Source organism: Pogoniulus pusillus, chromosome 17 (assembly GCF_015220805.1).
Source record: "Pogoniulus pusillus isolate bPogPus1 chromosome 17, bPogPus1.pri, whole genome shotgun sequence".
Classification (NCBI taxonomy): domain Eukaryota; kingdom Metazoa; phylum Chordata; class Aves; order Piciformes; family Lybiidae; genus Pogoniulus; species Pogoniulus pusillus.
Window position 1 is genome coordinate 11,929,429 of NC_087280.1, and position 26,322 is coordinate 11,955,750.

The window sequence follows — 26,322 nt, forward strand, 5'->3', positions numbered from 1 at the left end:
CTGGAACCCAGTTTCTGCCTACCTGTCCCCCCTGCCCATGCAAGACAGATGTCAGTGAGCTTATGCCTGGTGGAGGGCCACTAAGATGTTAAGGGTTAGAAGCACTGGCCCACAAGGAAATGGGAGTTTAACCAGAAAAGGAAAGATATTAGGGGAAGCTAAGCAGCCTCTTGATACTTACGAGTAGGTTAGTGACAAGGCAGAACCATGCTCTTTACTAGGGGGGCATAGCAGGAAAGTGAGAGTAGACTGACACACAGAAGATTCCAGCTGGATATACAGGAAAAACAAAATGAACAAAACCAAAGCAACAAAGCAACCAACCAACCAACACTTTGAGGACAATAAAGATTAGAAGAGGCTGGCAAGGCAGGTTGTGGAATCTGTCCTTGGAAGATGTTGATACTACTAGTAAACAGTCCTAAGTAATCTTATTTACACTCAGTGCTCCCTCTGCTTTGAGTGGGAAGCTGGATTAGATAAGCTCCCAACACTCCTTCTAACCTGCATGATTCTATGACTTGCTGTTTCTTTGAAATATTTTTAAATGGTGTTTTGAGTGTCCAACAGCAGAATTAAATGTAAAATTCTATGGACTTTACAATGTCTAGGACTTCTATTAATAGCTCTCTATAATTACTAATTTTACCATAGCTGTTTATTTCCTCTGTTATAATTTAGGAAACTCAATGCTGGTTTTGGATCTGTTTCAGTTGTCTATATTACATTGATTTCATTCATATAAGAAATGAACAATTTGCTGTATCTTAACTGCCTGGTCATAAATTGTCACCATACTGGAACTACTAAAAACTCAAAGCCTGGTTTCCATAGTTAAAAAAAACTAAATTTGATTCAAGCTTTTCCTGATTATTTAATTCAAGAACATGGGGAAAATACACATGGTATCATAATATTTAAGTAGAACATAAACAGCAAATGGACTTCATGGAATCTTGTGTCACTTTGCTTATACTGCTTGTGCTTTCACTGACTTCAGTCAAACACTGCCTTATTAAAAGGAACATTACATTTGAAAATCAATTTTAGTGACTTAGGATCTGGTCCAAAGCCCAGTTTATGTCACCCATCCTGATTTAGGATCCTGCTGACTGTGCCACATTGTCACAAATGAGTGATTTAGATCACTTAAAGAATCACCATCAAAAGTAATAGCAAAAGTGGCTTTAATGTGATGTTGTAAAGGTGTGACTTCCCAGAGTTTGATGGCAAGGATCACTGTATTACAGTGCAGCACCATCTTTTGAATGATTCAAAAGTACCAAGGCACAAATCAAGGTCTTCAAGACTCAGTTACCATATTACAAGGTTATGCATGATATTGATTGGTAACTTACCAAAGGTCTGCTGTTAGTAAAATGTGTTTCTGCCTCAAGGAGCAATCTTGAGGGGCATTTCAGCTCAAGTGGAATTCACAGCCATGTAGCCATGTTGCTTAACCAGCAGAGCTCAAAGAAGGGTTACTTAGGCTGTCATATTCACAGAATAAAGTGGCTTGTAGTCAAATCACATGCAATGGAAGTGGTATGCATGACACTCATTGCACTCACAACTTACTTTCTTCCTGGAAAAAGAGTTTTGGAAAAGCCACTATTCATGTGTTAATCACACAAACTGTGTCCCAAGCTCATATGCACTGATGGTCACTGTGCTGCTTTGCTCTTTTGTGGGTTTCTAGAAGACAGACTGAAACTAGAAGAGTTCTTAGCCCCTTTGCAGCTTAGGTCACCAGGTCACCACTAGTTCGGTCAAGGGGTTGAGTGCATATCTCACAGGAGGAAGCATCCTCACAAATTGAGTCTGCCTCAACTATTTTTCTGCTCCACAAGTCACGTGATGACAGTCTCATGGCTACTTGGTGAGGCAGGGCAGAGTTTATGGTAGAAAATGTATCAAACTATGCAAGTTAATAGCTCCCTTATATTTTTTTATGGCAGAAGCCCAGCAGACAACGTTAGGAAGACTGCTTAGAGATTTCAAGAAAAAATTCTCAGAACTTTGCTACTCAGAGAACAAAGATTTCGTATGCAACTACACTAAACCCTTCACTGATCTAAGTCTGCAGCATCGCCGAAGATGTCAATGAACAATCCACCGAATGTGTTCTTGGATCCAAATGCAAACCGGTTTCAAGTCAACATCATTAATGAAAGCCAAGACCACACCGAAACATCCCAAGAGGATGTGGGCTCTGACCCACCCCATTATGAAGAAACATCTTTTACTGATGAAGCACATAACAGACTGAGCATCAGTTACAGACCAGGAAAAAGAGAATTATATGACAATTTCCTTCAAAGTGGGGAGAAAACAGAAGCCAGTTTACATCCCTACGATACTCACACTAAAATGTATTATCTACAGACTTTCGGCCATAACACAGTGGACCCAGTTCCCAAAATTGATTATTATAGGAACACTGGCAGCGTCAGTGGGAATAAGCTCAACAGACCAAGCTTATTAGAAATTCACGAACAACTGGCAAAGGTAAGTGGAGAGGAAAGATACAAATTCTCCCTATTCCATTTCCAGGCTGTTAATTCTGTTTATTAATATGAGAAAGTCCTTAAATTCATGAACCTTGCCCAAGAGAAAAAGTGCAAGTAATCACTGTGTTTCCTTTGGTAGCTGCAGTATTTTTTCCTCCCCTATACCCTGGCTCAAAACAAATATTTGTATTGAAAGGTGATAGCAACGTACTTGATTAGCAGAAAAATATAGCTTAATCTTGTCATAAAATGATAGTCCTACTGAATCTCTTCTGTTTCACTCCAGAGGTAGGCTAGCACATGATGCATATCAATTCTTAAGTTAACCATGCTGCACAACAGACGCATCTTAAATTCCAAACTAACATCAATGCCTAACTGCATTTCACTGATTCCTCTGTTGTATTTGTTTTTATACATACAAGTATTATAAAAAATATTGTGTAATAAATGCAATTTCAACTAATCAGCACTAAGAAAGCACTACCTGTTCATTGCTGTAACAAACCAGTCAAACTGCAAGAGAGAACCCAGACTCAGGGCGCTGAAGTTAAACCTGTCTGCTCAGAAGAGGGGTAGCAGTCAAGTTTTCAGGTGAATTGATTTAGGCTTTCATGCTCATTATACCAATGAAGCTGCTATGTATATGAACCTCTTGATTTACTACACAGAAAGCACTTAAGGAGGAGCAATTTGGCTAAATTCCTCCTAATCTATCACACAGAAGAACTGTTTAGACTTTGCTCATGTAGTGGATGGGACTATGTCCACGTAAAACACACTTACAAAGAGAACTACTGAACCAGATGCAACTGGCCTTTGCAAGATTTTCTATGTCTAGTTCTTCTCTTCCTGAGTGGACCTGCCTTTGGTTAACACTGTGTAAGAGTTTACTATCAATACATATGACCAACAGATTTTATGGAAAAAAGTTCCCCCTAGCAGACTCTTCCCATTTTCTCCCTTACATTTTTTTCCCACATGTGCCCCACGGTAAATGAATAATGAAATACCAAACCATGCCCTTTTTGGTGATAATCCTCACTTTTGTCACTCTCTATGGCTGACTACCAGAAGAATATACATTGGTCAGGTATCCTTGAGGGATTGCACACTCCAAACTTCCACAAGAAAAATTTGGTAAGTTGATATTATTAAGTCCCAAATATCAGATTTTCACTAACTTGGATGTTACTGCCTTAGGCAGGTAGGTGAATTTTGCTATCTATTCACCTGTTTGGGCCTTTTAAGGCTTGATTTCCCTATGTGTAAAAATCACTGCCATGCAATAAATAGCTTGGTAAGTTGTAATGAGAGCTTCTGGGGACAAGAACAACTAGACTAAGCACTTGGTAACAGTTAAATTATTTTTTCACTACTGTGAAACAGTGGAATCTGATACTCTATTGACTCTGGTAAAATCAGACTCTTCTCCTTTAAGCCACAATACCAAGTTCTCTGTAAAATGCAGAGGAGAGACACAGGATACTTCTACTTACAGATTAAAATCAAACCTTTTTTATTAAGGAATTTTCAGTTTTGACCATTACCAGAAAAGTCAGAGGGTTTTTTTCCTGTTGCATCTCTCAACAGTTTGCTTACTTTAAATAAAATCAGATCATTTTGTTTAGCATGTTTTAAGAGAAGATTAAAATGAAAGCAGATTCCTTCCCAGAATCAAATGAAGGGACTGCTGGGGAAGAGAAAAGACTGACATCTAGCTTGATAGTTTCCAGACCTTTTCCAGTATCCATCTTATAGAAGGATAACCGAAATAGGAATTTGATTACCTCTCAGTATAAGAAGGTGAATGTCAAAGGTAATGGGATTTTTGCTACACTGGCAATCCACTGTGCCCTTATGTGAGTGGGAGGCCCGGTCTGGGAGCCACTAATCACAGCACTGGAACAAATGACCTGCCATTAGCATGGTTGGAGTCTATTCCTGTCTGCCTCCTGCCTGAGTCCCATGGACTCACTTTGTGACCTTGGACAAATCACCTTGGTCTACAGAGTTTATTCTGAAGAATGAACAAACATGAGATCATCAAACAGTAGATTAGTATGGAAAGGAATTGAGATGGTATGAAAAGGCAAGCTTCTATCAGGAGGCACAAGCAGTACAGCAGCTAGGTGGGGTGCCTAACCACCAGCCCCAGCCTGTGGTAGGTTCTCTAGCTACCACTAAGGAGGAGATGAAATGCCACATTGAGTGTCTACAGGGGTTAGAGAGATAGCAAAAAAGCCCTAAACAAAGGCAGTTCTGGAGAAGATGATTTATTTCTCTAACACTAAAATTTGGGCTTACCTCATGAGATTGCAAGGCAATCTAACACCCATCACCTCTGGCTTTTTTAAAACTCAAATTGTTGTCAACATTTGTCCTGTTAAAGTCCATTACCAGGTTCAGATAAGAAGTGACAGATGTTTGACTGCAGATTACTAAACATCACATAAGCATTTCCATTGTGCTTTGATTCTGGGCTTTACATCAGAAGATAAATATTAATATTTAATACACTTTTTTAATATGCAATTTTTAAAATGTCAGAATACAAGCCAGGATGAAAGGGACTTCAAATATCTGATTCCCACACTGACAGAGTCAGATGTTTGTCATCTTTTAGCACGACATGTCAGGTTTTGCACACATTAAGTCAGAAATCACCAATTAAATCTCTAAAAAAGTGCTATTTCACAGCTGATGGCTGGTGATAATTACTTAGGCTTAATGTTTACTCTACATAAGAAAATCATCTGACCTTTCTTTATCTTGGCTGTTCTTCACACTTGTTACAGAGACTTGATGAGCTCATCATCTTTAGCCTCAGGAGAGATGAAGCCTAGACTGTTTCAAAACAAGGAAAGGAAAATAATTAGGGTTGGTTTTGTTGGATTTTTTGTTTAGTGGAAAAAACAAAGTTAACTTTTTTTTTTTTTAGTTTTTCAAAATGTTCTGTCACTTCTTATTCTGCATCCTTAATGCATGAGTAGCACAGGTACAGCTGCTTGGTAAATAACCAATCATTCACTAAAGCACACCAATTTAAAATGCATTTATGGAAAGTTTAAGGCCATAATTTATGATAATGGCATTGAGAGCATATATTAATTCAAAGTACATAGGAAACAACTTGTTTCAAGCACAAAGACTAAACTGTTGATTTTTTCCCCCTTTGAAATTCTGAGTACTGTGGAAAATAACCCTTCACATTATTTTGCTAATCTTCCTTAACTCACTTCAATTTACTGTCATTTGAGCAAACACAGCCATTATTATTTTAGGGTACAAACTGTCAAACTGAAGCTCAGAGTCACAGGCTTTCAGTAGATCTTGTATGCCCATTTCACATGGGGCCAAAGCACCACGGGCAGCAAGTTTAACCCACATTGAAATGGATTATTTCTCATTTGTGAGCACCATCCTGGATTTACCATGTCAAAGCCATTCTACAATATTGAATCATAGTGGTTAGAGGGTTCTTCAGTAAGAGTGGAGTCCAAATATGGGCATAAGCATCATACACAGTTGGTCATTAGGGCTGTTTGTTTGCTGGGTTTTCTTAAGTCTGTGAAAATACAGAAATAGCTTTGAAGCTTAAGCAAGAGGAAAAAACCTCACATGTTTAGCAGACTCACAGATGTTTCCCCTCCTTGACCTGCTTAGTTAATCTGGAAATATCTCAAACTCCCTCTAAACCATAAAATCATCTTGATTCCTTTCCAGAAGTGACACATGTTGCTGCCTCTCTTCCACATCGTGGCAAGGCACATGGTCTTTTCTGAAAGCCTTTGCAGAGGACTGAGACAATAGCTGGCAACAGTTAACCTAATACCAGCTCTTTGTTAAACCAAAAACCGAAACAGGATTGTCATTTTTTTTTTAAATAAGAGAAACAATAGAGGAATGACAATGAGTATAAACCTCAGCACCATGACTAATTCCTATTCAAGCCACGAGAAACATAGCATAATCCTAAACTGCCTCAAATATTCTGGGGTGGAAGAGGTGTAGAGATAAAATACATGTTTATGCTTGTTACTGGATGTGGACAATACAAAAATCTGGGCTATTCATTCCGGTTACACAACATGGCACCTCCTGATGTTATCTACTATGATTATACCAGAGGTGGTTAAACCATAGAAAAGCTGATCCATTTACTGCATTATTTACTACATTTCACTGGCATTCCTGAACATGTTACTCCTTTTCTACTGCAACAACAGAAAACCTCTGAGCTCACCACACAGCTTTGCCATGCAGCACTCGGCTAGGTCTCTTTTCACTAGCGAGCAATTATTCCTGGTTCTGCATTTAGCGTTAGTCATAAATTGTTGCAGCAGCACATAGAGGCCAATCATAAGACCCTCATTAAGTTAGATGCTCTACTAACACACCAGCACAACATACATGCTGAATATCATTCACAATAAAAATCATCTAGCATGAGATAATGTTTTTAGTCTGCTTACGTGATTCTTTCATCTTTTCTCTGTTTAGCAAGCTCACCTGCTTATACCTGTTGTGAGCAGAATATTGCACTCTACCCCAGAGACAGTAAAATCTGATCTTCTTTGGAATTCCTTTATTCCATGTCTCTCTGTTGCAGCCAGGTTTCCTCTGCTTGCATAAAAATGTATTTGTTTTCTGTGTGATCCTTCAGAACATAGTTGTGAGCACTGGCTCAGTTGAGAGAGTGGCTAATGGAGAAGGCACCGCTGGAGATGAGACAGCAGCCAGTAAGGAAGAAGAAAACAAGACAGGATTTGTCAAATTTGGATGGGTGAAGGGTGTGCTGGTGAGAAACTTTGCTGCATTTCTAAAAAAAACAATAAAATAAACTTTAAGATAAGTTCTACAACACTAACATCTTTTAAGAAGTAAGAGAAGGAGGTGGCTTTCATTCTATGATTTGAGGGAGATGTTTGGGGTGGTTTTTAGAACCCTGCAAATGCACTCTACTACCTGTCTGGTTGTTAGCACCACTTTCAACAAGGCACTAATGCAGCATTTTTTGTTTAAAATCTAGGTAAGATGCATGCTTAATATTTGGGGTGTGATGCTTTTCATCCGACTTTCCTGGATTGTAGGTCAAGCAGGAATTGGTACGTATCTTATTTAATATCATTTTCAACAACCAAAGGAAAAAAGACAATAAACTATACAGGAGCATGATTAATATAAGATCTGAGATGTGCATTTGCATATTGAACTAAATAATGTTTTTGAATGCTTGTCAGTGCAAAAGATGTTAATCCTCCAAACCGTTGGAATTTTCCAGACTCACAGCCAAATTACTGCTTAGAGGCATAGATCTGTTAGCTATGCATATGATCATCACATTGGAGTATTTCTAAGCTATAGTGAAATTTGTATTTAGATCCTGCAACAGATGTAAACTTCATGACTTGGGCCAATTTCTATTATGTGTGTGCAGAGTTAACCTTTAAGAGTTCACACTTTGCTTCTCTGTGAATCTCAAACCTTGTCATCTACATATTAAAAACAACGCTTCTTCACACTTCTCTGCAAAGATGAAAACAGAACTGGAAGGAGGTCTCATCTCATCAGGATTCTGTTATTTTTAGCTATAGCACAGCACTGGATGCCAGTGTACTATGAAACACTGAGTTTTAAAAACTGCTGTAGCTTTCACATCTATTAACTAAGCACACCTCATTGGGTGTCATATCTTTGCTTCTTCATCAAGCAGTTTAATTAATTAAAATCCCAGATCCCAGTCCCTGGGAGACTGGGCCCCAGGCCTCCATCCAGCATGCTGTTGAATGCTCAATAAAATCAAGAAAGTACTCACAACACTGTAAGAATGTCCAGCAACCAGCAGCTCAGTGGTGTGGTACAATTGCGTGGTACAATTTCCTCTTTAAATCTGCTGCTCTGAACTGTGGTGGCAGTGTCACCGGGTTTCATGATCATACAATCTGGAATAATGGGGCCCTCATCTTTAACTAACACCCAGCTGTCATAAAAAAAACAAACAAACATCAATCTAAAGGGTGAATAGCAATTATTCTGGTTTGGATTGCCACAAAGTGGAAATATTCAGTAGACATGAGTCCAAAATTCTGGCCTCTGGGTATCGACTCTTCTGGTCTCAGTTAAAACTCAGTACTCAAGTTCAGACTGCATATAAATTTCACTCACTTCCCTGTAAATGGAAGTGAAAAAAAACACTGGAAAAAAAACCTCTCTAAAATTTTGCATGGCTGAAGTCTAATTTCCAGCAAAATGTAGTAACTTCACAGAAGTTTCACTTGAGCAAGACTGAGCTTTTAAAGAGAGAAACAAATGAAATGCATACTAAGAGGGAAAAAATCCAGCTAAATTTCAGAGACACAAAGAGAAAAAACACAAATCAAATCAAACCAACCAAAAAACCACAACCAAACAAAAATCACTGTAACAAGCAAAGATCCAGAATTAAGCGGAAGAACTTCACAACCTGTGCAGTGCTCCACGCATAGCTCTAGCACTGTGCCTGACAAAGGGGTGCTTGCTGATTTTATGATGCATATCAAATGAGAGCATACAGCCCAGGGCACTCATAAGTATATGCCTTGCCATGAAAATTCTGCATCTTAATATTGCCAAGACTTTGCTCTAGGGTTTCATGCAAAATTAGTTTTTAAGGGCAGTTTAGTAACTTATTGAGATCATCAAGAAGTATTACTTTGTTTTGAGGTGTGAGAATAGCCATAGGCAAGAGTAATTCATTTTAGAACAACTTACTTAGCAGCCATATGCCTAGTGTTCAATCTAAACTTTAATCAGGTTTTAACATTAATTTGCACCAACATCAGTTACAGCCTTTCTGCTTTCACATTTCATTTTACCATTTTAAGTCATTGATAAGCTGACTCTCCTTTCTTATGTTTTATTGCTCTGCTCTTGCTTTTTAAAATTGCATGCCTTCTGTAAGGAGGTTAGTTCTACTTCTGAAAATGAGACATCAAATTCTATTTGAATAATTTCTTAATGGATTTGCTGAGTGTCTTATAAGAAATGAGCTTTAAGTCCCTCACCAAGCTGCTTAAGGAGACCGATGATGGAAGCTCATCATGACCAAGGCTCAGGGATTTCACTGGGTATTGCTACTAACATGGAAAGCAAATGAATCAGTTAAACCACCATCTGGGCACTATTTATATTCCCATCATTAGAGGGCCAAAGAAGCCCAATCATTTCCATATCTCAATAGGTTGTCTTGGGCAAAAGCTCTTACACAGCAAAACCACATAATGTTCCAACAAGGCTGCTTGTTTATCATCAGCTAGTAAAAATGAGACACTATGGTTCTGGCAAGGTTCCAGTCCAAAACCTAGTCCAACATCTGGGGACTGTACAAAGTCAGTATTTGTACCTATACATGAAATGGTTAGTCAAAGGTAGGGAAAAACATAAAGCTTACGTTAACTGAATGTCTGACCCGACATTACCATTATGTTATATTACACTATACTACAATGATGTTTTGGGTGAGTAGCTTTATTTTATGCAGTCTTCTTTTAAATGATAAAGTTGTTGGCTTTTCTAGTTAACATTAAAGCCTTCCCAAGGAAATACTATTCCTGGAATTAGCAAAACATTTGACTGTATTTATCATAGATATCTTAGCAACATGAATTGTGAAACGTAATAGAAAATCCTGGGAAAAAAGGATTATAATAATTACTTAAATTGAGTGAGACACATGACTCTTAACAGTCAACAGCTGATTAAGTCATATTCAGCCACTTCTCAGACATAATATTTGCATGGCTTAGCAATATCCTTCTGTGTAACGGTAGTTGACCAAAAGGAATGACCATTTGGACTTTTTTTGATAGGGACTTGTGTACAAAATAGGTGCAAGACTGCTTACAGTGAGGGTTCATAAATCAATGGGATAAACATGAGCTATTAGAGGCTCAAAGGGCTCTAAATACCCTACATTATTTTACAGCTAATTTATATCTCACACATTATATTGCTCTATCTTAAAGGACTGTGATAACATTACTGTAATTTAAAGTAGCAAATAACAGTCATTCAGGGATTGTAGGTCTATAACTATCCAGCATGAAGTGAGGAATCTGGTCTGGAAGCCAGAAGGGGAAAACACAGCAAATAAATCAATATGTTTGTAGTACATCTAGCTGGATGCCAGTTGTAGGATCCAAGTTTCAATTTGGATGAGTTCTGGTCAATAAACTTTGCTATAAGCAATGTAAAATCTTCAGTTCCACAATGAAGACTTATGCACCATACAGAACAAGACAGCATAAGTGCTAGCAAGTTCAAATAAAACTAAGAATTGATGTCATGTTTGGCATCTAACTCTTAATTGGTTTGGGTTTCTTACCTTCTCTCCTTTTTTTTTCCTCCCCCCTCCTTCTTTCCTTCCCTCCTTTCCTCCTTCTTTCTTCCCATTTTTCATCCTCTTCTAGATACAAACAGGAATGGAAACAATAAAGTTGAGAGGGAAACATCATATTATTTCTTCACCCATCTTAAAACAAGAAAGCATTTTGGAACTAGAAAGCCAAACTCTTCTTGGTAGTGCCAAAAAACATAATAGAATCCATGGCTGCAACTGTAGCTTGAGAGAGCGACAGCTTTTTCACTGGGCAAGTAGTCTACCCCTGGATCATGTAATTCAAAAAGGCCATGGTAGTTTTCAAGATTCAGCTAGCCAAGGCCACGACTGATTTAATCCTGTGTGGGCAGTAGTTCTGCTATGTTTGGGAAGCTAAACTACAGACCTTCCAAAGTCACTTCCAACCAATGTTTCTCTGATTCTAAATCTTATTAGGCACATCTTAGTTACATAGTTTCTAGCACATTTTCACCAAGTTAACAGAAACCTGATCATATTCCCAAAGACTAGAAACACTCAGATTAAAGTCCTTCTCAAACTGAAACCCAGTTCACCCAGAACTAAATCACCTATCACTGATCTTCAGATGTTGATTTCTGCTTAATTATCTGATTTTATTATAGCAGCTAAACCCAGAAAATATTCCAGGTTCTGTAAGATGATACATTGCAGGTCAACTGTTAAAGTTAATGGCATCTAAAAAGTAATATTTTAATTTTCAAATGTTTGTCTTTTGTTAGAGTGAAACTACTTTTTGCAGGGAAAGACTGAGATGAGGAGATAGCGAGGAAGCACAGTACTTGATAACTTGACAAGTAATGATAGAGAAGGTTCGCACTGAGGTCTTGTCTCTACCTGATAGACACTTTGTCCTGGTGAATTATGAAACTATACAGTCTTTCTCTGGTCAGTGTTTAATTAATCAATGGAACACAGCAGCACTCTTGTAAGAGCTCGGGTAAATGTGCTGATCTCTTCACTTGAACAGTCAGGACGTACATTAAAGGTAGATATAAGGAGCCATGCCAAGGGGACATTTGTTTCCTCATTCCTACCAGACATCAAAAATTATTATAGGGCACTCCCATCAAAATCACTGCTTGAAGACTGATGGGAATAATTTCCTACTGTGACATGGACTCCTTAGATATGTTCTGCAAACCGCAAGTGGTCAACAAACCATCTTTTCGGTTTATTGTTCTGATTCTGGCCTGAAAACTCAATTTAAAGAAAGAATGATTTGTAGGAATCATGGAACACAAGTAAAATATTTTATCTTCTTATTACTGACAGGTCTTGGAGTAATCATAATTCTTCTCGCCACGATGGTAACCTCAATTACTGGGTTGTCAACTTCTGCAATAGCAACTAATGGGTTTGTCCGTGGAGGTAAAATTCTCAGGGTCACTAGTGATTTCAAGCCTCAAAAGGTCTTTATGTTTTATTTTCACATGAAGCAAAGCAGAGGGACAGTTAACCAAATGGTACAACTAAAGGAACTGGCAGGTAACAATTCTAGCCACCTCTAATCACAATTTATGGCAACTTTGAGTTGCCACTTTTAATAAATCCCAACTTTCAGTTCAGTCTGTGAAGCACATTTCAGATGTTCCTGCCCATTGCTGAGCAAGAGATGGCTTCTGACCTTTCATGGAGCTCTTCTGTTACCTTTCAGCAGGTCTTTCTTGTTCAGAACATTTCAGGTTGGACATCCTTGGACAAACTAAGCACGAGGCATCTCTTCCCCTCATTTTAAGGACTGGTGCAGAGCAGTGGATATCTTCAATTTAATACTTTCTTTATAAAGCTCCTTACATTTCAGCTACTCCTTGGAAGATGAGTAAATTTTACCGGAAAAGTGCATGTCAGGTATTTAATGAAACAAAGTTTCAGTGCGTTTCAGAGCCTTAATAACTGGTCTGCACTACCCTCTGTGGAAAATGGCAAGTTCTTACCACATCATTTAGCAGAACAGGTATTTGAATATACTTTCTTTTTCGGATCTTTCAGGTCTTGGAATCATAGTTATTGCTCTGAGTGTAGTAGTAACAACATTAACAGGTATCTCCATGTCTGCCATTTGCACTAATGGAGTAGTAAGAGGAGGTAAGTGTATACAATCTCATTAAAAATACAAAAATCAGCAGATTTGGATTAGAAAAAATAAATTGAGATAACTGCCTTGTAAGCAAACCAATAATAAATAAATATATTTGGAATGGTCTCTCTAAATGGTTCAACAGTGAACTAAAATGTACATAATCTTAAAGGCTTCCTATTAAGTGCCAGGGAGATGAGAGGAAACAATTAACTAACAAAGTAATGTGCTCCATAAAGATTAAAGATTCACTCCATCACTATGCAGGAGTTATATCAATGTGTCAAAGAAAATTACCTTTTGTGCTAGCACTAGAATAGATTCAAGTAAGTTAGAACCCATGTGGAAGTGAGATTCTCTCTGCTCTGTGTTACTGTATTATATATCATGTAAAATTATTGGATGGTCCAGTTTCGCATGCTAATATGCACTGAAAAGATTTCTGCAATAGAAAGACACACAGGAGAGTGAAGGCAGAACCAGTACAAAGCACATTCTTTTTTTTTTTTCTAGGTGTCTATTAACATAGGGCAAATATTGATGATGTTGTTAGGCTAAAAGCAGAGATTCCTGTGGTATTATTTAGACGATAAATATGAGGTAAACCTGAGAACTCAGTTGTGGTGAAATAACAGCCATTTCTGTCTGCAGGTGGAGCATACTATCTTATCTCCAGAAGCCTAGGCCCAGAGTTTGGTGGCTCTATAGGGCTTATCTTTGCTTTTGCGAATGCAGTGGCAGTGGCTATGTACGTAGTTGGATTTGCTGAAACAGTTGTAGAACTTCTTAAGGTAAATGCAGATGTTTCATGTGCATGATTCCATTGTTTTGGAAAGGGTTTTTTGTTTTGTGGGGCTTTTGTGTTGTTGATATGAGGTTTTGGGTGTTGATTGTTTTTTCTTTGTTCTGCTTTTTTCTAGTTTTATGTTTGTTGGGTTTATATATTTGTTTAAGTGGTGGTACTTTTTTAGATGACGTTTGAGGGACAGTTTTAGCAGAGAAGAAGTTAGTCTGGCTAAATATACCATAGAAACCTCATTATTTCTACCTCAGGAATATATTTCATGCATTCCTCAACAAAAGACTGGATGAGGCATTTAGTACCATGGTCTAGATGACTGGACAGGGCTGGGTGATAGGTTGGACTGGATGATCTTGGAGGTCTCTTCCAACCTGGTTGATTCTATGATATGATAAATATCTCAAACTCAGAAAAGTAACAGACATCTAACCAGAAAACTACAAAGAGACAGCTGGAACATAAAATACAAACACTTGGTCTCAAAAAAAATCTCTGAAACTTTGACAGCTTGCTGCTTTCTATTTCACCTTCCTATCTGATCCCACCACCACCTGAAGAGAGAAAGACTGTTTCTAATAATACTTCTTACTGCTTTCAGGAGAGCGATACACTGATGGTAGATGACTCCAATGACATCAGAATAATAGGTACCATAACTGTTGTATGTCTTCTCGGCATCTCCGTTGCTGGCATGGAATGGGAAGCAAAGGTAAATGTTTTAAAGAACGTAAAAGCAAGCACTATATTAGACTACAATGAGCAGAATTTTCAAAGGACTCGATTTCAGTTTGTGCTTCATCTTCCCTAAAAGCAATAGCAATTTAATCATTACATCCAATGAAAGCAAAATTACTCCATACTCCTCGAGTGTGCATTGAAAAGGAAAGACAAAGTTTGTGTTCTGCAGACAACTTGATAATATTGATTTTTTTTATAACTGATGGCATAATTTACAGCCTTGGCTAAGTGCTCCTTTTACCCTTATTTTTGATGCAGCTTGACAGAACAAACAGTAGTAAAAACAATATATGCGTTTACCACTGTACTCTTTCAAGTCCTACTCAGCATAAGAACTTTATTTGGATATTCCTTAATCTCTACTGATTTCCATTCATCCGTTGAAAAAAAGTTCAAAACGGAAATTTAAATGCAAATACTTCAGAAGGTGGCACACAGCTATTCAAATCAGGTCCAGAATAGCACCCTTTTCTTTACAGTCTGCTGTGATGGAGACTGGAACTTCTTGTAAAAGAGAGCAGAAAAACAGTTAGGTATTATAACCTTTGAAGTTACAACTCATTGCAATTAAACTGCATATATGAAAGTCTTATACTTGACATTAATGCATTTGAGATTTCATTTTGCCTTTTCTTGTAAAGATACTAACATTAATGAAATTATGACCATACATTTAATAACCACCTTAGTAAAAACTATCTGCTGTTGTCAGTAGCTGATTTGGCTTTCTGGATTCCTGGTATTTTTTAAATACTATAGAAATTAGTAATCTGTCAGACAGAACACATACAGATGACTTACTATATAGTCATCTCCACAGTCAATGCAAGTTAAAATCATCAGGAAAATCCTTTTGTTTCTATTAACAGGCTCAAGTTATTCTTCTATTTGTTCTCCTTATTGCCATCGCAAACTTCTTTATTGGGACGGTCATTCCTGTCAACAATGAAAAGAAGGCAAGAGGCTTTTTTAATTACCAAGGCAAGTATCATAAAATAATAAGTCTAACTTTGGAGGTTCATACTGAGTTAAGAATTCCATTGAAAAAGGCCACAAGTCTTCTGCCCAAGTTTAAGGTTGCAGTCCACGGGTCCATGAGTCTATCTCTCTGATGCTGAAGCTGACAGCACAGTTAGCTGTTGCTTGAGTCATTTACCTATCAGTAGAGCACAGACACACTTCTACAAAGAGCTAAGTGCATGTGCTGTAGTGACACTCTTGTCACTTCAATATGGATGTGTAGCTCTGAGATACAGACAAGTACATCCTACTGGGGGCCAGACTAAAGAAATGAAATTCACACTGTTTATGGTATAAGACAGATTTAAACTCAGTCATCCAGATATGAAAGACTAGCTTATTCACCTCCTTCATTAAGTAACTTTGGAACTAAGTCCTGATGGTATGTTTTATTTTCCCCTATATTCACAGCATCAATATTTGCAGAAAACTTTGGACCAGATTTCAGAAGTGGAGAAGGATTTTTCTCAGTGTTTGCCATTTTCTTCCCAGCTGCCACTGGCATTCTTGCGGGAGCTAATATCTCAGGAGACCTGAAAGTATGTATTTCATTATCTTTGTAATACTAGCTGTAGGCAGAAAAGAACCCCAAGAAAACAAATTAGGAATCAACACTGTATTCAATTTTAAACCATGTCTTATTTTGGGAAGAAAAACTCTAAACTACGTTTTACTATTTAAAAACACCAATTTGCATTTTCTCTCATAGTGCATTATGGCTATTTACAGAAATTACTGCATTTAGACTTGGGTTGATATATAATTTAAAAGCATGTTTCAATAACCTGTAATAATATATCATTAATGGTCCATTAGTAGCACATGGCATAAGAGAAATTACATCTGTATCTCTTGGTGTTTATGCCAAAAAGCATACCTGTAAAGCTCTCAATCGCGGTCATGTTTGTACTCACTGAATCAAGATTTGTATTCAGAATCAGTGCAGACTGGCTTTTTCAATTCAGGGTCATAGCAAGGGCAGAGTAAACAGAGCATTTAATGAAAGCAAGTACGTCCCAGTCCCATGTCACTATTGCTTGTTGAAGGAAAAGCTGCAGGTTTGTAACTGTGACAAAAGAGAGGAGTCTGAAGAGAAAAGGAAAGCATATCCAAGTGTTCAAGTGTCTTGCTACGGCCATCCTGTCAGGTCCTTGCTCTCCTCAAGCAGTGCAGCAATTGTAAAAGATGGTATTTCTAGTATCTAAACCTACTGGTAAATTAGAGACAGCAATTTAGTTTTCACTTGGAACATCCTCTACTTTTCGTGGCTTTGCACAGTGTATTTAATACAAAGAGTGTTTCACGGTGCAGTAATTCAAAGCTCAGAAATGCATTCATTAAAACATCTGTGCTAAATCTGGACTAATGTAGTATTACAAGAAACTCATAAATGCACCAAGGTATTCATAGCTCAGGTCTTGCAATTTAATGCTAAAAACAGATAAACACAGAGCCTCAGAAAAATCAAATTTAAAAAAAATCATTACCAAAACAGTTGTGGCACACATCTTGATAATCCCAGGATGTCAAATGAAGTTATCTAGCTTTACCATATAAACCCATGGTCTTGTCTGTGAGATTCCAATTTTAATTAAAAACAAAACATTGTTGTAATCCTGTCCAGTGAGACTGAATCAGTCTCACACAATCTCCACCCTTTAATCAAACCAAAGTCATTCTTTTGCCATATATGGTGCTCGGTATACAAGGCAAGATGCCAACACAGTAGCACTTCTTTCATAAGCTATTTGAGAGAGTCTGAGCAGAGCCAGGGAAGCAGTTCTGCTCTTGGCTCTCAGCAGTTGTTTCAGTCTGGCAATAAGTGGATTGTGATAACCAAACCCTGCAGGCTGAAGATCCCCCACTGAGTATGTTTAGATGCATTAGATCTAATTAAATCAACCAGCCTCTCCAGAAATCTAAAAGGGAAGCTAAGAAGTATTTTGAAAGCGTAAAAGTGACCAAGCAAACCTTATTTAGAATTTGTCACAAACACCTCAGTACTTGCTTCTGTAGATGCTACAAACTCTAGTAGTGGTCTAATCCAAAGCCTACTTACAGAAACAATTCATCTTCTTAGTGACTTCAACGGGTTTAGGAGCAGCTCCTAAAGTGCTGATAGCTTATTAAATATGTATTTAATTGTTGCTAACATTTAAAAGTCGTACAGCTGTAAGAAGCTCTAACTCTAAGATTTAATGTTACAGTGTTTAAGGCTACAGCACTTCACAGAAACAATGATCTAAACCACACATATCAGAACTGTGTAAAGTTACCATGTTCAGAGGGCAAAAGGTCTTCTTCATCTGGAATGACTTTGCAATTATTTCTCAGCTCAATAAATCCTCACCTCACTTAAAAATTACATTAATTATTAACACAGTTAAGTCATTAGCCAGTTTTCATGTGACACTGAATTTGAATTTTGTTTGCCTTTCCCCCCCCCCCCCCCGCCATGTAACAATCACAGTTATAAAAGCACAAAAGGCTACAGCTTAAAAAGCATCCCACACATCTTTGACTTAAAAAAAACCACCTTCCTAAAACAGCTTAAGAAGGCAATTCATAAAACATGCTTCTTTGCATAAAGAAAATGCACAGGAATTTGTGAGTTTGGTTAGTACTAAAATCCCCTTTAAATTCACAATGCATAATGCAGATTTTTGGTTTCTTAGTGTTGCATGATCAAAGCCAATACTGCTACGAGCCAGTCTGTAAGGATTATAACCCAGACCTAAATTACCTAAATTAGAAGTCAAATCAGTGGAAGGAAATAGCGTGCTGTCAAACAGAACTAACAATTACAAGTTGCTAACCACGTAAGTACTTCATCCTGTACAGGGTGACTATCTGCATCTTTCTTTTTCATGAACCAGAAATGGTCCCATCCTGTCATCCACAGGAGTTTGATGGTTAGTTCAGCAACTATTTACCCATTATACCAGGAAACATTAAAATAAATCCCATTGCAATATAGTAGAAATGCAGAGCTCAGGACACTCCTGCTGCTAAAGAAGCGACCTCTGACCCTTCAGTATAACCAGTACAGGAGCACTGCACCACAGGACTGCTTCATATCTACATGCTGAGACAGGAAATGTTGGAGAAGGTCTAAGTAATAAAAATCTGCCCTCTGTAGATATCTTCATATCACAGCATGGCAGGACTCCCTAGCATGCAACTGCAATCAGACTGCAGCATGCAAACTCACAGTGTTTTTTGGGTCACTGCTTTGTTTTAAGGATCCACAAAGTGCAATACCCAAAGGAACCATGCTGGCCATTGTGATCACAACAATTGCCTACATTGCTGTTGCAATATGTGCAGGTAAGTACAGAACTTCCGCTTCAAGTCCTCATTTGTAGTTAAAAATCTGAAAGATTGGTATGCAAATGAATGTTTAATCTCTCTGCTTTTTCATCCTGTGGATTTACTGTGTAGAGAAAGAGTTGTTTTGATTTCACTGTGGGCAAAAGCAGTGGGGAAAAAACCTCCAGCAATCAGCAGAGACAAAAGTTTGGCAGATGGGACATTCATATAACTTGTATGATCACTTATGTAGTTGATCCATTGGCAAAGACCACTAGCACAGAGTATCCAAGAGCATAGTAAAGATTAAAGGAACCTCTGATTAATTCGCTATCTTGTGTTCTTCATTCACATTGAAATTTAACATGTTTTTTACTCTCCTTCACTAGTTGTACTGAGCACCCACAAGTAACAGGGTGATATACACATTTGTATCATATAAGTGGAAGACAGAAACCAATTACTTGTCTTAAAAGTATACTGCTTGACTAGGTGCTCTACAACATTGGAATGTGAAGTAACAAAATGGACAGGACACAAGAGTGAAAAAGAGACATGTACTGAAGCCATGAACTGTATTGGAGGAATATGCATTTAAATTCTTATTACAAGGGTATAATAAGTCTCTGTTCAAGAGAATTATTTTTATTTTCCTATTTTAATAGTACTGTAAGAAAGAGTGTTGTAAATTACACTCTTCCCTATGAATAAATACCTCAATATTGCATAAGAGTCCTGCAGGGTGCTACCTTTCCTGAGAGACAAATCTCAAGTATTCTTGACTTCTGTGATTCTTGTACTTCATGCAAAAGGTAGAACACTTAAGCTGCAGCTCAGGTTATTACATTATTTGGATCTAAATTTCCCCCTGCAATTAAATGGAATTAGTCATTCTTTGCTTTCAGTTATAAGTCTCTGTTAACACATTGTTCTGTTCTCACAAGCTATAGTTGTATTTCAACTTCAGAGCTGTCTATTTTGCAGTACAATACTTCCCCTCCCCCCCCCCCCCTTTTATCTTTCTTTGTTTTAATAATGATTTGCTAAATAAATAATGGTTACTTTGGGAGTATCAAACAGAATTTTTTTAAATATGTACTAAGATACCATATAAACTTGCATTTTGGCCATTAAAATGTTAAGATCAGCACTCTAAGTTAACTCCATCTGTTCCTTCCCATTTTCGGTGGCAAGCATAAACACCCCACCAAATGCAAAACAAACACACACACAAACCTGGCATAAATACTAATAAAAGCAGAAACAATATAGGCAATTTCTCCATGTCAAATTTCTTCCTCATCATATTGGTATAATTAGGGCTACAATTTGAACAGCTGAGGATTTGGGTCTCTAAAGTAATTATGTGTCCTCGTTAAACAACTGCACGCCTAGACCTAAGACACTCACAGACCTGCTTCCTTTGAGTACTAGCACTTGTAGAAGTGGTCCCTGGCAAGAATTCACTTCTGAGTTAGTTAATTCACTGTTGTTGTCTGTCTGGTTCTCTACTCTCAGAAATATACTAGTTCTCAGAAGTCAACTGGCTGGCTAATTTTACAAGAGGTAAACATTTGTTTACAGACAACATGAGAAGCTAAGCCACATTACAGAGAAGTCATCTCTGCCCAACACAAACCATTGCTCTTTGGGATGAGACAAAGGCAGCAGTTGTACAAAATGGGTGCAGAGTAACAAAGTGCAGCAAGAACACTCTTCTGATGGCACAAGGAAAGAAAATAATTGTATCTCATTGTTTCCACAGCCTCCTGCGTTGTGCGAGATGCTACTGGGAACATCAACGACACAGTTGTACCTGGGATGAGCTGCAATGGATCTGCCTGCAGCCTAGGCTATGATTTTTCTAGATGTGCAAGTCAGCCATGTGATTATGGGCTGATGAATAATTTTCAGGTTTTAATGAGATAATATTTATAATCATAATCGACACATGAATACTACAAACCTTCCAAGCTATTATTTGCTGACAACTAAATGCAAGAGGACACTGTCTTCTTCTCTGGAGACTTTCAAAACTCTCCTGGATGCATTCCTGCATACACTGATCTATGCCTGCCTGTGCTAGCAGTGGGGTTGGACTAGATCACCTTCAGATATTATTTCCAATCCCTGCCATTCTATGGTTCCATGATTCTATGACATCTACTTTTATTTTAGAAAGTGAAAAACTACTGGAATCAAAGGGAGGAGTCCCCTGCATCCCACATTAGCTTCATACCGCCTATCCCTAGCCTTCCCAGCACTCTAGCAGGGTGTTAACTTCTGCTTTCAACAAGTACCATGCAGCAGTGTATGTCATAACATCTTCAAACTCAACACTTAGACTTAATGGAGACCTCAGGAACTCCTGTTAGATGAGCTGTTACCTCACTGCTCTTTACAAGTGGATGTGATTTTACCGCAGGGGTGCTGTGGTGGCTGTTTAAGGTTTGTGTCACTGTACAAAACCCAGAGTTCTGACGTCTTAAAAAGAAAGTATCCAAAAATAGCCGAGTGAAATATCAAGCTAGAAGCAGTGGGGTCTTTCTCCTAGGCCAAAGAGAGACTGTCTGCCATTTTTGCTCTTCAAAATAAAGCTTCAGCAAAGCTTCAAAGTAAAGAAATTCTGCAGCCTCACAACCACAGCTCCCAGATGTCTGTTCAGCCCCTGTACTTCACGGTCTGTGAGAGGAGCTCACCACCCACCTGCAATTGCTTTTCAACTAGACATTTGTAGCTTTTAAAGTCACTTGCTTTTTTCCCAGCTTGCTCTGCTAAATGACAGAGCTGGATAACCATCTTAAAAGGATATTCTGCCCTTGTCCCAGACTACTTTTCCTTCCTTTCCTGATAAGCTGCCATCCGCACTCCCACCCCAGTTTTGCTCAGACCATGGTACACCCTGAATGAGCCATAGAGTTTCACTGCCTATTGTGAGCACTCCTGAGTAACAAATGCACAGATTTAGTATGTTATACATTACAGACAAAAAACAATTGCCTGTCTTTACTGTATTTATCCTTGCCAGAACCAAGCCAGAAAATAATATGTCTTCATCTGACAAATCTCCAGCATTATATTATTTCTTTCCTAAAGTACTTCCTACACACCAAGAAGCATCTAGTAATCAACTTCTAGCTTCCTTGTTTGGTCCTTCTAAACAACTTTTTTTGCTTCAGTGGTAACAGAGGCCAGTGCAGCCCCTACAGAAGAGCTAAGGGAGGCCTGACAGTGGCCACCATTGCTGCTAAGCCAGCACAATTAGGTATTCTGCCTGTTCTCTTAGACACACTAAACAACCAATTAAAAACAAACAAGAAGAAACAAAAACCCCCAAATACAAACCTAAGAAGGTGCCTCCAACCATATTTCACACTTCAGTGCTTTTTCTTGTTACTTCTGTATTGTCTTCTTGCTACAAGCTGACTATTTATCATCAGGTAGAGGCTGTTGCTTAAAGCAACCAGTTAGTAAAGGAGGTGAGAAATATCACAGAGTACTCATCTGCCTCAGCAGACAGCTGCATGCTTGTATACAAATTTGGCTATGTCCCCACTGTTTTTCACTAAACCAAGAATAATAGCATTTCCCTGATTCACTGTTGGTCTGTAGTATATTGGATTTAGAAACACAAAAAGCAGAAACATGTGGCAGCACCGTACTCAAATGAGGCTGTGAACAAAAAAAAATAGATCCAAATGCAAGCCTGATTATTCTTTTTTCCTTCTTTTTTTTTTTTTCTTCTCAAGGTGATGAGCATGGTGTCTGGCTTTGGTCCTCTCATCACAGCTGGCATCTTTTCTGCTACTCTGTCATCAGCTCTAGCATCTCTTGTAAGCGCACCCAAAGTTTTCCAGGTAAAGCTAAACTATCCATTTCCTTATACTCTGGTTTTACTTCCATGACACAAAATTTAGTTGAACTCTATGTGCCAGATATGATATATATTTAAATAACAGAGTCACTTGGGAGGAAGAGGCAGGGAAAACTGTTCAACTTCGACTAAGCTACTGATTTGTGCTTTAGCTTCCTCCAGATTAGAGTCTATTTAGCTATTTGGTTAATCCCTTTGTAAAGCACTCAATAAGTAGTATATGCCTGTGAGTCCATTTCCCAGGTGTAGTGGGATACAGACTCACAATATAGTAGTACATTGGCTTATCAACATGTTTAAATGTCTGTATGCTATATGGTTTATTACTTTAGTTGAATGTTTATGTGCCATAGCAATAAATGTGCTTAAAGTATTAAGACAGCTTTAATTTTTGTTTAGCAAAAGCCTAGCAAGCAGTCACTCACAGGCAGTGAACTTCTGACACAACAAACCACTACTTAAAGTTCTGATTTGTCTACCAGGCTCTTTGCAAGGACAATGTCTACAAAGGGCTCCACTTCTTTGCCAAAGGATATGGAAAAAACAACGAACCCATCAGGGGATATGTTCTCACTTTCGTGATTGCTATGGCATTCATTTTGATTGGTTTGTATATCATTACACAACTGCTAAAATCTCATGTTCTGAAATCATATCAACTGACATTTTAATGCAGTGATTAGCTATGTTTAAGAAAAATTTCCAGTCAGGTAAACTCTGACGTAAGCCCAAGCAATTCCATTACTCCTAAAGAAGATAAAACAAGACCAGCAAGGACTCTGGTAACATCTCAAGGCCATCACAGCCTCATTTTCAAAGATGAAAAGTAGGCATAATTCCCATTCTCTCTGCTGGAAGACAGCAGTACTTAGAACTATACCGAACACAGCAAAGTCATCACTTTGAAAATGGTTTTCCAATTTCTATTACATGTAGCTCTGAGGCAACTCTGAAATAATTAGGAAGCCTACCTCGCCAGGCATTCCCCACAGTCAGCACCAAAGCAAATCCCAGTTTGCCAGCAGTGGTGGTAGAAAATCACAGCTACCATATATAGGGATACTGGAAATTTTTAGTTAGTTTGCCCAAGATCTGAAGTTCAAACTGTGTGACTTTAAGTACATGGGAAGTTTAGTAGAGAAAATTCAGACTGCCACTTAAAAGGCAAAACAGTATGAGTTCAGAACATTTAAAAGTCTGAAATTTATATCATTAAGAGCCAGTTTGCAAAATCAGAGAATCAAGTAGTGCAAAGCACACAGTGTCATTAAAATCAGCATCAGCAGATGCTACTTAACATGAATCAAGGTATGTCAGGGTAGCCTTAAAAGAGTACCACAGGAAAATACCCTAGATGTCCTCAGATGACAAATTCAGACAGCATCCAGATTTAATGTATTACCAGCAAAAAGCTATCCAACAATGTAGGAAACTGGTGCCTATTCTAACTTGTTTGTGTGTGTCTTGCAGCTGAACTGAATACCATTGCGCCCATCATCTCCAATTTCTTCCTGGCTTCATATGCTTTGATTAATTTCTCCTGCTTTCATGCCTCATATGCAAAATCCCCAGGTGAGTCTGCATTTGCCAGTGATTTAAATGTGGGCTTCACAGTCTGATCTCTGCAAGTTTTTGACTGTATGTCACAGAAAGCAGCAGTACCTGTAAAATATCTAAGCTATGTCCTCTGAGGCTTTACTGCTTTCATTGATTATGATGACATTTTATTTACCTCCAAAAGATAAAAGTAATGGCTCTAGTCCTTACATTTCCTACAGCTGTGCAGGATAAAAAATGCTTTGGTGGATCATCAGGCTGTTTGTTTCCCCTCACCATCACCCAACACGAGCGGATAAAAACCTATGCCAACTCCAGCCACGTAAAGCCAGCAGGGTATAGAGGGTGAGCCATTATGCCCTTCTCCTCCAAACGTAGTGACATTTCCAGGAAGGTTCATAAGAACTTAATTGCACTAGAAATTAGAGTGCCTGGACTGAAACATGTAGAACAACAACAGGTCCACTCAAAAGCATCAGCACAGCTCTTAGGTAGCTAGTAGCAGAATTGTAATGTGAAATGCAATGGGAGGCAACTTGAGAGTCCCTCTACGTTTGTGCAGCAAAGGCACACACTACTGGCTTTCAGGCTTGTGCACAGCCACAGCAGAATAATTCTCATCTCCATGAATGAAGGCGTGACACCTTAAGGACTAAAGTCAATCAGCTGAGCAAGACTGGTTTTGTCACATAAGAAAGACAATTTCCTGCTGCTGTGAATCAATTATTCAATTCAAAGAGCGAGGAATAAATTTTTGATTTCCAGTGTGAGGAAACTGCAATAGTGACATAAATGCCTACATCAACTTCCTTCCTATAGATCTGCATGGTGTCATTTGTTCAGAGGGCAGAAAAGATTAGTATTGCTACTAATTATCTGCACAGCTGAACAAATGCAGATCTGTGCCACATGGCCTTGGAGCCAAGTAAAAATTACCTCTGCAGACTCCATGTGCGCGCATCTCACTCTACTCTGCCACTACTTAACATTTCATGTTAAGCCACAGCCATTTTTCTTTTCTCATTTCCTCCAGTTAATTTCTACCAATTCACAATGACAGATTATAATAATTGCAAGGCTGCAGGACAGCAAATTTCTTCACAGCAGGACTTTCCTATTCCCTAGTTACAAACATGATCCAAGACAGGGTTGCTCAACCTCTACTTGTATTTTCCATGGTTTTTTCCATCTCCAAAGAGTGTGCTCTGTAGAACACCTGGCAGAGACCAGCAAACCATGGAGGCTCTCCGCTTGCCTCATCATTTTCATTGCTAGCAGGGGATGCATTCAGTACTGCAGCTGAAAAGCAGCAGGAATCATCTATTTTTGAAGTCAGTGGCAAATGATTTTATTTTTTCTGCAATGAGACAAGGCAATTTCCAAGTTTCAGACAGGTGCACTTACATCATTGGGATAAACTCTCCTCTCAGCAAGTGTTTAGCTCCCACTAATGAGTTCTATGTATATGGATCAAAAGAACATAGTAGCCAATTACCTGGAGTTACAGGAAAAATCAATTTTTAAGCTGTGAACCAGTAAGCTTTAATTTGGCAAAAATAAACAAAATGGCTACTCAAAGCCCCACTGGACAAAGTACTGGACAGAGTTTGTAGAAAAAAGCCTCTAAGACCCAGTTCTCTATACTTATAGAAATGTGTCACCTAAACATCTAAGTATCTGCTGATAATCACAATGACAGAATATGCACACATCGCTCCCACCCTTTCTGACAGTCTGAAACAAATTTCACATGGGTTTGTATGCACAAAATCAGTGGCTCACAGTTTGGTCAATGTACTTTATGATCTTCCAGTTTCCTCAATTCTTTCTAAACAGGTTGGAGACCTGCATTCAGGTATTATAACATGTGGGTGTCACTTTTTGGAGCTGTTTTGTGCTGCGGTGTCATGTTTGTCATCAACTGGTGGGCAGCCCTCATCACTTATGCCATTGAGCTCTTCCTCTATATTTATGTAACATATAAGAAACCAGGTAAGGCCAAACTCACTATTATTCTGTGCATAAGTTCTGTAG

At 38.4% G+C, this 26,322-nt stretch overlaps 1 protein-coding gene across 2 annotated transcripts in view; it reads left to right on the forward strand.

Annotated features, from left to right (window-relative positions):
- Positions 1–2,097: 2,097 nt before the first annotated feature.
- Positions 2,098–26,322, forward strand: part of SLC12A1 (solute carrier family 12 member 1) — a 47,256-nt gene continuing 23,031 nt past the window's right edge. The window contains exons 1-14 of one of the 2 annotated variants that reach the window (XM_064157646.1): positions 2,098–2,508; positions 7,177–7,311; positions 7,543–7,618; positions 12,184–12,279; positions 13,640–13,779; positions 14,389–14,499; positions 15,398–15,509; positions 15,960–16,087; positions 18,791–18,875; positions 20,623–20,771; positions 22,607–22,714; positions 23,214–23,337; positions 24,202–24,303; positions 26,125–26,280. In XM_064157646.1, coding sequence (XP_064013716.1) covers positions 2,098–2,508; positions 7,177–7,311; positions 7,543–7,618; positions 12,184–12,279; positions 13,640–13,779; positions 14,389–14,499; positions 15,398–15,509; positions 15,960–16,087; positions 18,791–18,875; positions 20,623–20,771; positions 22,607–22,714; positions 23,214–23,337; positions 24,202–24,303; positions 26,125–26,280 — 1,933 coding nt within the window. Of the gene's footprint in view, positions 2,509–7,176; positions 7,312–7,542; positions 7,619–12,183; positions 12,280–12,900; positions 12,997–13,639; positions 13,780–14,388; positions 14,500–15,397; positions 15,510–15,959; positions 16,088–18,790; positions 18,876–20,622; positions 20,772–22,606; positions 22,715–23,213; positions 23,338–24,201; positions 24,304–26,124; positions 26,281–26,322 lie in introns of both variants that reach the window. The other variant, XM_064157647.1, reaches the window with a different exon arrangement.